Source organism: Pseudophryne corroboree, chromosome 8 (assembly GCF_028390025.1).
Source record: "Pseudophryne corroboree isolate aPseCor3 chromosome 8, aPseCor3.hap2, whole genome shotgun sequence".
Classification (NCBI taxonomy): Eukaryota; Metazoa; Chordata; class Amphibia; order Anura; family Myobatrachidae; genus Pseudophryne; species Pseudophryne corroboree.
This window is the reverse complement of record NC_086451.1, coordinates 29,042,068-29,054,935: the sequence shown is the minus strand read 5'-3', so window position 1 is coordinate 29,054,935 and position 12,868 is coordinate 29,042,068. Positions and strand designations below refer to the sequence as shown.

Sequence of the window (12,868 nt, the reverse complement as noted above, 5' to 3'; positions counted from 1 at the left end):
TTGATTACCAGTGTAAAGGTATAGAGAGCAGGTCATATTAATATACCTAATACGTCACTGAGTTACTTTTAAGTTTTACAGACCCCCCTACCCTTTCTTCTCCCCCCGCTGATTATCAGAGGTTTGGGTTTGTGGGTCAGTCTATTTTACCCGTCTACTATACCCACTGGTGATGGCTAATTAGCGGATTGTAACCAATGACCCCACTCGGAACCAATGGTGTAATGAACTGACTGGGAGCATTGTTCTGAAAGCTGGCGCAAAGCGTTATTGTGCCGACCAAAAGATGCTGTAACTCAGACCAACCAGACAGCGGCTTTCATTTCCTAACCTTTACTAGAACAATGGCAGCTACAATCTGATTGGTTACTATGGGTTAGTCTTCAAAAGGATCCCATATTACTGTTTTGCTATGTGATACAGAGTGAGAGATATGCTATGCAGTCTCACTCTAATGGGATTGTCCCAGAAACCTCACTCTAATGCGATTGGACAGAGAGTCTCTCTTATGGGATTGGCTTAGAACGTTTTTCTGTAACGGGATTGGCTCAGAAAGTATATTTCTAATGGAATTGGTCAGAAAGTCTACCTCCAATGGGAACTGCTCTCACGTTGACCATTGCATTAGAAAGCGGCGGCAAGAGATGGTCATGAACATTTCAACAGACCCCGTTTCCTCCTTTTTGTAAATAGAGTACTACAGTATGCTAAAGTATTAATCCATGTGTTATCCAACTTATGGAAACAGACAGCCAGACACAGGGTCTCTTTAGGCATTATGGCTGCACACACTCTCAGATATAACATAATTAATATAAATAAAAATAATAATAGCAGAATAAGAATGAGCAGGACAGCCGTGCCAGTGTGAAGCAGAGAGTATCATACAGGGGAAAGGTGAAGACTAGCATGAAGCATAAAGACTAATCACATTTTATTACCATCAACTGATGAACTTACCATCCTCGGGACGGATGGAGGCGAGCCACGTAGAGCCCAGGCCACGCCGGACTTCCTGTATCCTCGTTTTGTACTGTACCACGGCCATTAGGATCTGCAGCTTGTCGGGATGAGCCTGGGAGGAGAGTAATAGAACAATAACCTACATATGTGCGCAGACATCAGCTGATGGGAGGTTGGGATGAGGGGGGCGACGAACAGCAGCCGCCTAGAGGATGGCGACGAGAAAGCAGCCGAATGGAGGGGGCGACGGGGAAGCAGCCACTTGGAGGGGGGAGACGGGGCAGCACCGCCTGGAGGGGGGCGACGGACAGCAGCCGCCTGGAGGGGGGCGACGGGCAGCAGCCGCCTGGAGGGGGGCGACGGGCAGCAGCCGCCTGGAGGGGGGCGACGGGCAGGGGGCGACGGGCAGCAGCCGCCTGGAGGGGGGCGACTGGCAGCAGCCGCCTGGAGGGGGGCGACGGGGAAGCAGCCGCCTGGAGGGGGGCGACGGGGAAGCAGCCGCCTGGAGGGGGGCGACGGGGAAGCAGCCGTCTGGAGGGGGGCGACGGGGAAGCAGCCGCCTGGAGGGGGGCGACGGGGAAGCAGCCGCCTGGAGAAGGGCGACGGGGAAGCAGCCGCCTGGAGGGGGGCGACGGGGAAACAGCCACCTGGAGGGGGCGACAGGGAAGCAGCCGCCAGGAAGGGGGGCGACGGGGAAGCAGCCGCCTGGAGGGGGGGGGGGGGGGGGGGGGGTGGAGCGACGGGGAAGCAGCCGCCTGGATGGGGGACAACGGGGAAGCAGCCATAAGGAAGGGGGTGCGACGGGGAAGCAGCCATCTGGAAGGGGGTGCGACGGGGAAGCAGCCGCCTAGAGGGGGCGATGGGGAAGCAGACGCCTAGAGGGGGCGACGGGGAAGCAGCCGCCTAGAGGGGGCGACGGGGAAGCAGCCGCCTAGAGGGGGGCGAAGGGGAAGCAGCCACATGGAGGGGGGGCTATGGGGTAGAAGCCGCCAGACGGGGGGGGGGGGGGGGGGCGACGAGGAAGCAGCCGCCAGGAGGGGGGGGGCCACGGGGAAGCAGCCGTCTGGAGGGGGGGTGACGGGGAAGCAGCCAACTGGAAGGGGGTGCGACGGGGAAGCAGCCGCCGCCTGGAGGGGGACGACGGGGAAGCAGCCGCCTAGAGGGGGAAACGGGGAAGCAGCCGCCTACAGGGGGCGACGGGGAAGCAGCCGCCTAGAGGGGGGCTATGGGGAAGCAGCCGCCTAGAGGGGGGCTATGGGGAAGCAGCCACATGGAGGGGGGCTATGGGGAAGCAGCCGCCTGGAGGGGGGCTATGGGAAAGCAGCCACATGGAGGGGGGCTATGGGGAAGCAGCCGCCTGGAGGGGGGCGTCAGGGAAGCAGACGCCAGTAGGGGGGGGCGAAGGGGAAGCAGCTGTCTGGAGGGGGGTGACGGGGAAGCAGCAGCTTAGTGGGGGTGATGGGCAGCAGCAGCCTGGAGGAAGCTATCCGCCACACAGAAAGGACACATGTTAAGTAGTGTAAGGAAACTCACTGTGGGCAATGATTACAAACTTGGGGTATACTAGTCATCATCATGAGACTATACCAAGTGCAACCAGGAATAGAAATCCCTCATGTTACTACAGTTTAAAACGGTAAACGAAAACAGATTGCAAGCTCTTGTTTCTGTGTCACCTACAGACAAACTACATTTCCCAGAGTGCTCCGGGGCGCTCACCTGCATGGATGATGCAATGGAGAATGCTCTGGGACGGATTCGAGGGATGAGGTCCAGGAGGTAATCAGCAGGAATATTGCAGGTTGTGTGCGGGAAATCAAACAGAACCTGATAGAAATAGACAGAGTCTTTGTGATATAGCAGGAACTATTTATATGTTACAAAACCAATGGGACGGGACCAGGAATGGGGAACTGATTGTCAGATATGCAATATATACTATTGTTGTACCCAGAACAATGATACAATGACACATGGGATGACAGTGAAAACACAAACATAAAAAAAATAAGAATTTACTTACCGATAATTCTATTTCTCATAGTCCGTAGTGGATGCTGGGAACTCCGTAAGGACCATGGGGATTAGCGGCTCCGCAGGAGACTGGGCACAAAAGTAAAGCTTTAGGACTACCTGGTGTGCACTGGCTCCTCCCCCTATGACCCTCCTCCAAGCCTCAGTTAGGATACTGTGCCCGGACGAGCGTACACAATAAGGAAGGATTTTGAATCCCGGGTAAGACTCATACCAGCCACACCAATCACACCGTACAACCTGTGATCTGAACCCAGTTAACAGCATGATAATAGAGGAGCCTCTGAAAGGATGGCTCACAACAATAATAACCCGATTTTTGTAACAATAACTATGTACAAGTATTGCAGACAATCTGCACTTGGGATGGGCGCCCAGCATCCACTACGGACTATGAGAAATAGAATTATCGGTAAGTAAATTCTTATTTTCTCTGACGTCCTAGTGGATGCTGGGAACTCCGTAAGGACCATGGGGATTATACCAAAGCTCCTAAACGGGCGGGAGAGTGCGGATGACTCTGCAGCACCGAATGAGAGAACTCCAGGTCCTCCTCAGCCAGGGTATCAAATTTGTAGAATTTAGCAAACGTGTTTGCCCCTGACCAAGTAGCTGCTCGGCAAAGTTGTAACGCCGAGACCCCTCGGGCAGCCGCCCAAGATGAGCCCACCTTCCTTGTGGAATGGGCTTTTACAGATTTTGGCTGTGGCAGGCCTGCCACAGAATGTGCAAGCTGAATTGTACTACAAATCCAACGAGCAATAGTCTGCTTAGAAGCAGGAGCACCCAGCTTGTTGGGTGCATACAGGATAACAGCGAGTCAGATTTCCTGACTCCAGCCGTCCTGGAAACATATATTTTCAAGGCCCTGACTACGTCCAACAACTTGGAGTCCTCCAAGTCACTAGTAGCCGTAGGTACCAAAATAGGTTGGTTCAGATGAAACACTGAAACCACCTTAGGGAGAAAATGAGGACGAGTCCTCAATTCCGCCCTGTCTGAATGGAAGATCAGATAAGGGCTTTTACAGGATAAAGCCCCCAATTCTGACACGTGCCTGGCCGAGGCCAGGGCCAACAACATGACCACTTTCCATGTGAGATATTTTAACTCCACAGATTCAAGTGGTTCAAACCAATGTGACTTTAGGAACCCCAAAACTACATTGAGATCCCAAAGTGCTACTGGAGGCACCAAAAGAGGCTGTATATGCAGTACCCCTTTTACAGACGTCTGAACTTCAGGTAGTGAAGCTAGTTCTTTCTGGAAGAAAATTGACAGGGCCGAAATTTGAACCTTAATGGACCCCAATTTTAGGCCCATAGACACTCCTGTTTACAGGAAATGCAGGAATCGACCTAGTTGAAATTCCTCCATCGGGGCCTTACTGGCCTCGCACCACGCAACATATTTTCGCCAAATGCGGTGATAATGCTTTGCGGTTACATCCTTCCTGGCTTGACCAGGGTAGGGATGACTTCATCCGGAATGCCTTTTTCCTTCAGGATCCGGCGTTCAACCGCCCTGCCGTCAAACGCAGCCGCGGTAAGTCTTGGAATAGACAGGGTCCTTGCTGGAGCAGGTCCCTTCTTAGAGGTAGAGGCCACGGGTCCTCCGTGAGCATCTCTTGAAGTTCCGGGTACCAAGTCCTTCTTGGCCAATCCGGAGCCACGAGTATAGTTCTTATTTCCCTCCGTCTTATAATTCTCAGTACTTTTTGGTATGAGAGGAAGAGGAGGGAACACATACACTGACTGGTACACCCACGGTGTTACCAGAGCGTCCACAGCTATTGCCTGAGGGTCCCTTGACCTGGCGCAATACCTGTCCAATTTTTTGTTTAGGCGGGACGCCATCATGTCCACCTTTGGTTTTTCCCAATGGTTTACAATCATGTGGAAGACTTCTGGGTGAAGTCCCCACTCTTCCGGGTGGAGGTCGTGCCTGCTGAGGAAGTCTGCTTCCCAGTTGTCCACTCCCGGAATGAACACTGCTGACAGTGCTATCACATGATTTTCCGCCCAGCGAAAAATCCTTGCAGCTTCTGCCATTGCCCTCCTGCTTCTTGTGCCGCCCTGTCTGTTTACGTGGGCGACTGCCGTGATATTGTCCGACTGGATCAGCACCGGCTGACCTTGAAGCAGAGGTCTTGCTTGGCTTAGGGCATTGTAAATGGCCCTTAGCTCCAAAATATTTATGTGAAGTGATGTCTCCAGGCTTGACCACAAGCCCTGGAAATTTTTTCCCTGTGTGACTGCTCCCCAGCCTCTCAGGCTGGCATCCGTGGTCACCAGGACCCAGTCCTGAATGCCGAATCTGCGGCCCTCTAGAAGATGAGCTCTCTGCAACCACCACAGGAGAGACACCCTTGTCTTTGGTGACAGGGTTATCCGCTGATGCATCGGAAGATGCGATCCGGACCATTTGTCCAGCAGGTCCCACTGGAAAGTTCTTGCGTGGAATCTGCCGAATGGAATTGCTTCGTAGGAAGCCACCATTTTTCCCAGGACCCTTGTGCACTGATGCACTGACACCTGGCCTGGTTTTAGGAGGTTTCTGACTAGTTCGGATAACTCCCTGGCTTTCTCCTCCGGGAGAAACACCTTTTTCTGGACTGTGTCCAGGATCATCCCTAGGAATAGAAGTCGTGTCGTCGGGATCAGCTGTGATTTTTGGAATATTGAGAATCCAACCGTGCTGGCGCAGCACTATCTGAGATAGTGCTACCCCGACTTCCAACTGTTCCCTGGATCTTGCCCTTATCAGGAGATCGTCCAAGTAAGGGATAACTAAAACTCCCTTCCTTCGAAGGAGTATCATCATTTCGGCCATTACCTTGGTAAAGATCCTGGGTGCCGTGGACAATCCAAACGGCAGCGTCTGAAACTGATAGTGACAGTTCTGTACCACAAACCTGAGGTACCCTTGGTGAAAAGGGTAAATTGGGACATGTAGGTAAGCATCTTTGATGTCCAGAGAGACCATATAGTCCCCTTCTTCCAGGTTTGCAATCACTGCTCTGAGTGACTCCATCTTGAATTTGAACCTTTGTATGTAAGTGTTCAAGGATTTTAAATTTAAAAATGGTCTCACCGAGCCGTCCGGCTTCGGTACCACAAATAGTGTGGAATAGTACCCCTTTCCCTGTTGCAGGAGGGGTACCTTGATTATCACCTGCTGGGAATACAGCCTGTGAATGGCTTGCAATACTGTCTCCCTGTCTGAGGGAGACGTCGGTAAAGCAGACTTTATGAAACGGCGAGGGGGAGACGTCTCGAATTTCTTGAGACGGGCCCCCACCGTGCCTGAGACCGCTTGTAAAGCCCCAGCGTCATGCTGAGGACTTTGCGGAGGCGGGAGAGGGCTTTTGTTCCTGGGAATTGGCTGTTTCCAGTGGCCCCCAGGTCTGTTAGACCTACCCCAAATAACTCCTCCCTTTTATAAGGCGATACTTCCATATGCCTTTTGGAATCATCACCACCTGACCACTGTCTTGTCCATAACCCTCTTCTGGCAGAAATGGACAGCGCACTTACTCTTGATGCCAGTCGGCAAATATCCCTCTGTGCATCACGCATATATAGAAATGCATCTTTTAAATGCTCTATATCTAGGGTATCATATCAATATTGTCAGTCAGGGAATCCGACCAAGCCACCCCAGCACTGCACATCCAGGCTGAGGCGATTGCTGGTCGCAGTATCACACCCGTGTGAGTGTATATACATTTTAGGATATTTTACTGCTTTCTGTCAGCAGGTTCCTTAAGGGCGGCCGTATCCGGGGACGGTAGTGCCACCTGTTTAGACAAGCGTGTGAGCGCTTTATTCACCCTAAGGGGTGTTTCCCAACGTGCCCTATCCTCTGGCGGGAAGGGGTATGATGCTAATAACTTTTTAGGAATTAACAGTTTTTATCGGGGGAAACCCACGCATCATCACACACTTCATTTAATTCCTCAGATGCAGGAAAAACTACAGGCAGTTTTTTCTCACCCAACCTAATACCCTTTTTAGTGGTACTGGTATTATCAGAAATGTGTAAAAACATTTTCCATAGCCTCAATCATGTAACGTGTGGCCCTACTGGAAGTCACATTCGTCTCTTAATCGTCGACACTGGAGTCAGTATCCGTGTCGGCGTCTGTATCTGCCATCTGCGGTAACGGGCGTTTTAGAGCCCCAGATGGCTTTTGAGACACCTGGACAGGCACAGGCTGAGTCGCCGGCTGTCTCATGTCATCAATCTTTTGTAAAGAGCTGACACTGTCACATAATTCCTTCCATAAGCTCATCCACTCAGGTGTCGACTCCCTAGGGGGTGACATCTCTGTTACAGGCAATTGCTCCGCCTCCACCTCATTTTCCTCCTCATACATGTCGACACAACGTACCGACACACAGCACACACACAGGGAATGCTCTGATAGAGGACAGGACCCCACTAGCCCTTTGGGGAGACAGAGGGAGAGTATGCCAGCACACACCAGAGCGCTATATATATATATACAGGGATAACCTTATATAAGTGTTTTTCCCCTTATAGCTGCTGTATTGTTATACTGCGCCTAATTAGTGCCCCCCCTCTCTTTTTTAACCCCTTTCTGTAGTGTAGTAACTGCAGGGGAGAGCCAGGGAGCTTCCCTCCAACGGAGCTGTGAGAGAAAATGGCGCCAGTGTGCTGAGGAGATAGGCTCCGCCCCCTTCTCGGCAGCCTTTTCTCCCATTTTTCTGTGGAATCTGGCAGGGGTTAAAATTCATCCATATAGCCCTGGGGGCTATATGTGATGTATTTTCGCCAGCCAAGGTGATTTTATTGCTGCTCAGGGCGCCCCCCCCTAGCGCCCTGCACCCTCAGTGACCGAAGTGTGAAGTGTGCTGAGGAGCAATGGCGCACAGCTGCAGTGCTGTGCGCTACCTTGGTGAAGACAGGATGTCTTCTGCCGCCGATTTTTCCGGACCTCTTCTTGCTTCTGGCTCTGTAAGGGGGCCGGCGGCGCGGCTCTGGGACCGAGCTCCGAGGCTGGGCCTGTATTCGGTCCCTGTGGAGCTAATGGTGTCCAGTAGCCTAAGAAGCCCAATCCACTCTGCACGCAGGTGAGTTCGCTTCTTCTCCCCTTAGTCCCTCGATGCAGTGAGCCTGTTGCCAGCAGGTCTCACTGAAAATAAAAAACCTAAAACTAAACTTTCACTAAGAAGCTCAGGAGAGCCCCTAGTGTGCACCCTTCTCGGCCGGGCACAAAAATGTAACTGAGGCTTGGAGGAGGGTCATAGGGGGAGGAGCCAGTGCACACCAGGTAGTCCTAAAGCTTTACTTTTGTGCCAAGTCTCCTGCGGAGCCGCTAATCCCCATGGTCCTTACGGAGTTCCCAGCATCCACTAGGACGTCAGAGAAAAATTGTTTTAGACACACTTCTCGTATCCCACTGATGGATCGGTCAGCTTGGGAGGTGTGGTCTGAGAGCTTGGGTCCCACCCACTCATAATCACACTGATAGGACACTCAGCTTTGGAAGTGTGGTCTTAAAGCATGGGTCCCACCCACTCATAATCACACTGATGGGACACTCAGCTTGGGAGGTGTGGTCTGAGTGCATGGGTCCCACCCACTCCTATCACACTGATAGGATACTCAGCTTGGGAGGTGTGGTCTGAGAGGATGGTCCCACCCACTCATAATCACACTGATAGGACACTCAGCTTGGGTGGTGTGGTCTGAGAGCATGGGTCCCACCCACTCATAATCACACTGATGGGACACTCAGCTTGGGAGGTGTGGTCTGAGCGCATGGGTCGCACCCACTCATATCACACTGATGGATTGGTCAGCTTGGGAGGTGTGGGCTGAACACATGGGTCCCACCCACTCATAATCACACTGAGTGGACACTGAGCTTGGGAGGTGTGGTCTGAGAGCATGGGACCCACCCACTCATATCACACTGATAGGACACTCAGCTTGGGAGGTGTGGTCTAAGAGCTTGGGTCCCACCCACTCATAATCACACTGATAGGACACTAAGCTTGGGAGGTGTGGTCTGAGAGCATGGGTCCCACCCACTCATAATCACACTGATGGGACACTCAGCTTGGGAGGTGTGGTCTGAGTGCATGGGTCCCACCCACTCATAATCACACTGATAGGATACTCAGCTTGGGAGGTGTGGTTTCAGCGCATGGGTCCCACCCACTCATAATCACAATGATGGGACACTCAGCTTGGGTGGTGTGGTCTGAGAGCATGGGTCCCACCCACTCATAATCACACTGATGGGACACTCAGCTTGGGAGGTGTGGTCTGAGCGCATGGGTCGCACCCACTCATATCACACTGATGGATTGGTCAGCTTGGGAGGTGTGGGCTGAACACATGGGTCCCACCCACTCATAATCACACTGAGTGGACACTGAGCTTGGGAGGTGTGGTCTGAGAGCATGGGACCCACCCACTCATATCACACTGATAGGACACTCAGCTTGGGAGGTGTGGTCTAAGAGCTTGGGTCCCACCCACTCATAATCACACTGATAGGACACTAAGCTTGGGAGGTGTGGTCTGAGAGCATGGGTCCCACCCACTCATAATCACACTGATGGGACACTCAGCTTGGGAGGTGTGGTCTTAGAGCATGGGTCCCACCCACTCATAATCACACTGATGGGACATTCAGCTTGGGAGGTGTGGTCTGAGCGCATGGGTCCCACCCATTCATATCACACTGATGGGACACTCAGCTTGGGAGGTGTGGTCTGAGTGCATGGGTCCCACCCACTCCTATCACACTGATAGGACACTCAGCTTGGGAGGTGTGGTCTGAGAGGATGGTCCCACCCACTCATAATCACACTGATAGGACACTCAGCTTGGGAGGTGTGGTCTGAGAGCATGGGTCCCACCCACTCATAATCACACTGATGGGACACTCAGCTTGGGTGGTGTGGTCTGAGAGCATGGGTCCCACCCACTCATAATCACACTGATAGGACACTCAGCTTGGGAGGTGTGGTCTTAGAGCATGGGTCCCACCCACTCATAATCACACTGATAGGACACTCAGCTTTGGAGGTGTGGTCTGAGTGCATGGGTCCCACCCACTCATGTCACACTGATGGGACACTCAGCTTGGGAGGTGTGGTCTGAGAGCATGGGTCCCACCCACTCATATCACACTGATATGAAACTCAGCTTGGGAGGTGTGGTCTGAGCGCATGGGTCCCACCCACTCATAATCACACTGATATGAAACTCAGCTTGGGAGGTGTGGTCTGAGCGCATGGGTCCCACCCACTCATAATCACACTGATGGGACACTCAGCTTAAGAGGTGTGGTCTGAGAGCATGGGTCCCACCCACTCATATCACACTGATGGGACACTCAGTTTAGGAGGTGTGGTCTGAGAGCATGGGTCCCACCCACTCATATCACACTGATGGGACACTCAGTTTAGGAGGTGTGGTCTGAGAGCATGGGTCCCACCCACTCATAATCACACTGATTGGACACTCAGCTTGGGAGGTGTGGTCTGAGTGCATGGGTCCCACCCACTCATAATCACACTGATCGGACACTCAGCTTGAGAGGTGTGGTCTGAGCGCATGGGTCCCACCCACTCATATCACACTGATGGGACACTCAGCTTGGGAGGTGTGGTCTGAGTGCATGGGTCCCACCCACTCCTATCACACTGATAGGACACTAAGCTTGGGAGGTGTGGTCTGAGAGCATGGGTCCCACCCACTCATAATCACACTGATGGAACACTCAGATTGGGAGGTGTGGTCTGAGAGCATGGGTCCCACCCACTCATAATCACACTGATGGGACACTCAGCTTGGGAGGTGTGGTCTGAGCGCATGGGTCCCACCCACTCATAATCACACTGATGGGACATTCAGCTTGGGAGGTGTGGTCTGAGCGCATGGGTCCCACCCATTCATATCACACTGATGGGACACTCAGCTTGGGAGGTGTGGTCTGAGTGCATGGGTCCCACCCACTCCTATCACACTGATAGGACACTCAGCTTGGGAGGTGTGGTCTGAGAGGATGGGTCCCACCCACTCATAATCACACTGATAGGACACTCAGCTTGGGAGGTGTGGTCTGAGAGCATGGGTCCCACCCACTCATAATAACACTGATGGGACACTCAGCTTGGAAGGTGTGGTCTGAGAGCATAGGTCCCACCCACTCATAATCACACTGATGGGACACTCAGCTTGGGAGGTGTGGTCTGAGTGCATGGGTCCCACCCACTCCTATCACACTGATAGGACACTAAGCTTGGGAGGTGTGGTCTGAGTGCATGGGTCCCACCCACTCATAATCACACTGATGGAACACTAAGCTTGGGAGGTGTGGTCTGAGAGCATGGGTCCCACCCACTCATAATCACACTGATGGGACACAGCTTTGGAGGTGTGGTCTGAGAGTAAGGGCCACAGCAATTAGGTGGGTGTAACACACCCAGACCAGGACACAGAGTGGATTTGGTTATATAAAAGTACTGTGAATAAAATATCATCCAATAATAAAAATAAACCACAACATTGGAAGTGGCGATGTGGTGAATTCATACAGTCCTAATCTGACGTGTGCTGAGACCGCATGACACGCACCTCCAGGGTGGTCCGCCGGGGCCGGTTGCAGTAAGAATAAAGCTCGTCCTGACCGGCAGCGGAGCAAAATTCCTTCAGCTTCTCGCTCTCCTGCTCATCTTGAGAGAAGAAGGAGAGGAAGTAGAAGAACGAGCGGCGGGGAACACTGTGAATATCCAGGTATCTCTCCACCAGGTGCTGCATCGTGCAGGGCTGAGGTAGCTGTGGGGGGACTGGCGTGCCTGGAATAGGTCAATGGTAGAAATTGTGATATCACAGATGTGGCGCTGCCCAGGTCTCTCTAGCAGGGGCGCATTGGCCGCCCAGTGGCATTATCATCTCCCCGGATCAGAGGAGCTAGCACTTACCCGAGTCTCGGGGCTCCAGGACGAACACTGTGTCTGGGCTGAGCCGGAGGAGGGAACAGAACTGCTGCACGTCCTGGGGGGAATTCTGAGGCTGGATCATCACCACATCTCCAGGAGAGAACCTGTGCGGAGAGAGAGATAAATACATGTCGCAGCTATAATATATATTTCTTTGTATAAAGCAGGGATGGTGAACCTTTGGCCCTACAACTGTTGTTGAACTACACATCCCAGCATGCCTTGCAATAGTTTTAGCATGGCCAAAAAGCAAAACTGTAGCAGGGCATGCTGGGATGTGTAGTTCAACAACAGCTGGAGAGCCACAGGTTCCACAACCCTGGTATAAACTATCATCTGGTACAGCCATAGCCAAATGTCACGGCTGTAAACTTTATGGCAGAGAAATTGTGCACAGTTCAGTGAAGACTGAACCATTATTTACCAGTTACAACAGGGCCGACACGTGGACAGGTGGGGCAGATGTAACATGTGCAGAGACAGTTAGATTTGGGTGTGGTGTGCCCAAACTGAAATCTAAATTGCAGTGTAAAAATAAAGCAGCCAGTATTTACCATGCACAGAAACACTATAACCCACCCAAATCTAACTCTCTCTGCACATGTTACATCTGCCCCACCCGCAGTGCAACATGGTTTTTCTCCATTAGCTAACAAATTTGTTGCTACGATCAGATCGGAATTACCCCCAATATTTTGCTATTGCCTTTCAACCTGAAAACAAACCACATGCGGATCTTGTATGCAGGAATGTACTGTCTAGTGAAAGTCAAATGCCTGTGTAGCTGAATTGGAATTTCACATTATATCCCGTTTAAACAAGATCTGAAAACCTTTTGCACACAATGTTTCATGCAGTCAAAGCCGCTGCACAGGAGTCGACGAATC

At 52.2% G+C, this 12,868-nt stretch overlaps 1 protein-coding gene across 2 annotated transcripts in view; it reads right to left on the bottom strand.

The window, feature by feature from the left end:
• NDOR1 (NADPH dependent diflavin oxidoreductase 1) overlaps positions 1-12,868 on the bottom strand; it is a 36,092-nt gene that overhangs the window by 5,184 nt on the left and 18,040 nt on the right. For both annotated transcript variants that reach the window (XM_063936153.1, XM_063936154.1), the window contains exons 8-11: positions 11,964-12,085; positions 11,617-11,837; positions 2,683-2,790; positions 961-1,075 (exon numbers count right to left, since the gene is read on the bottom strand). In XM_063936153.1, the coding sequence (XP_063792223.1) occupies positions 961-1,075; positions 2,683-2,790; positions 11,617-11,837; positions 11,964-12,085 (566 nt within the window). The remainder of the gene's footprint in view (positions 1-960; positions 1,076-2,682; positions 2,791-11,616; positions 11,838-11,963; positions 12,086-12,868) is intronic.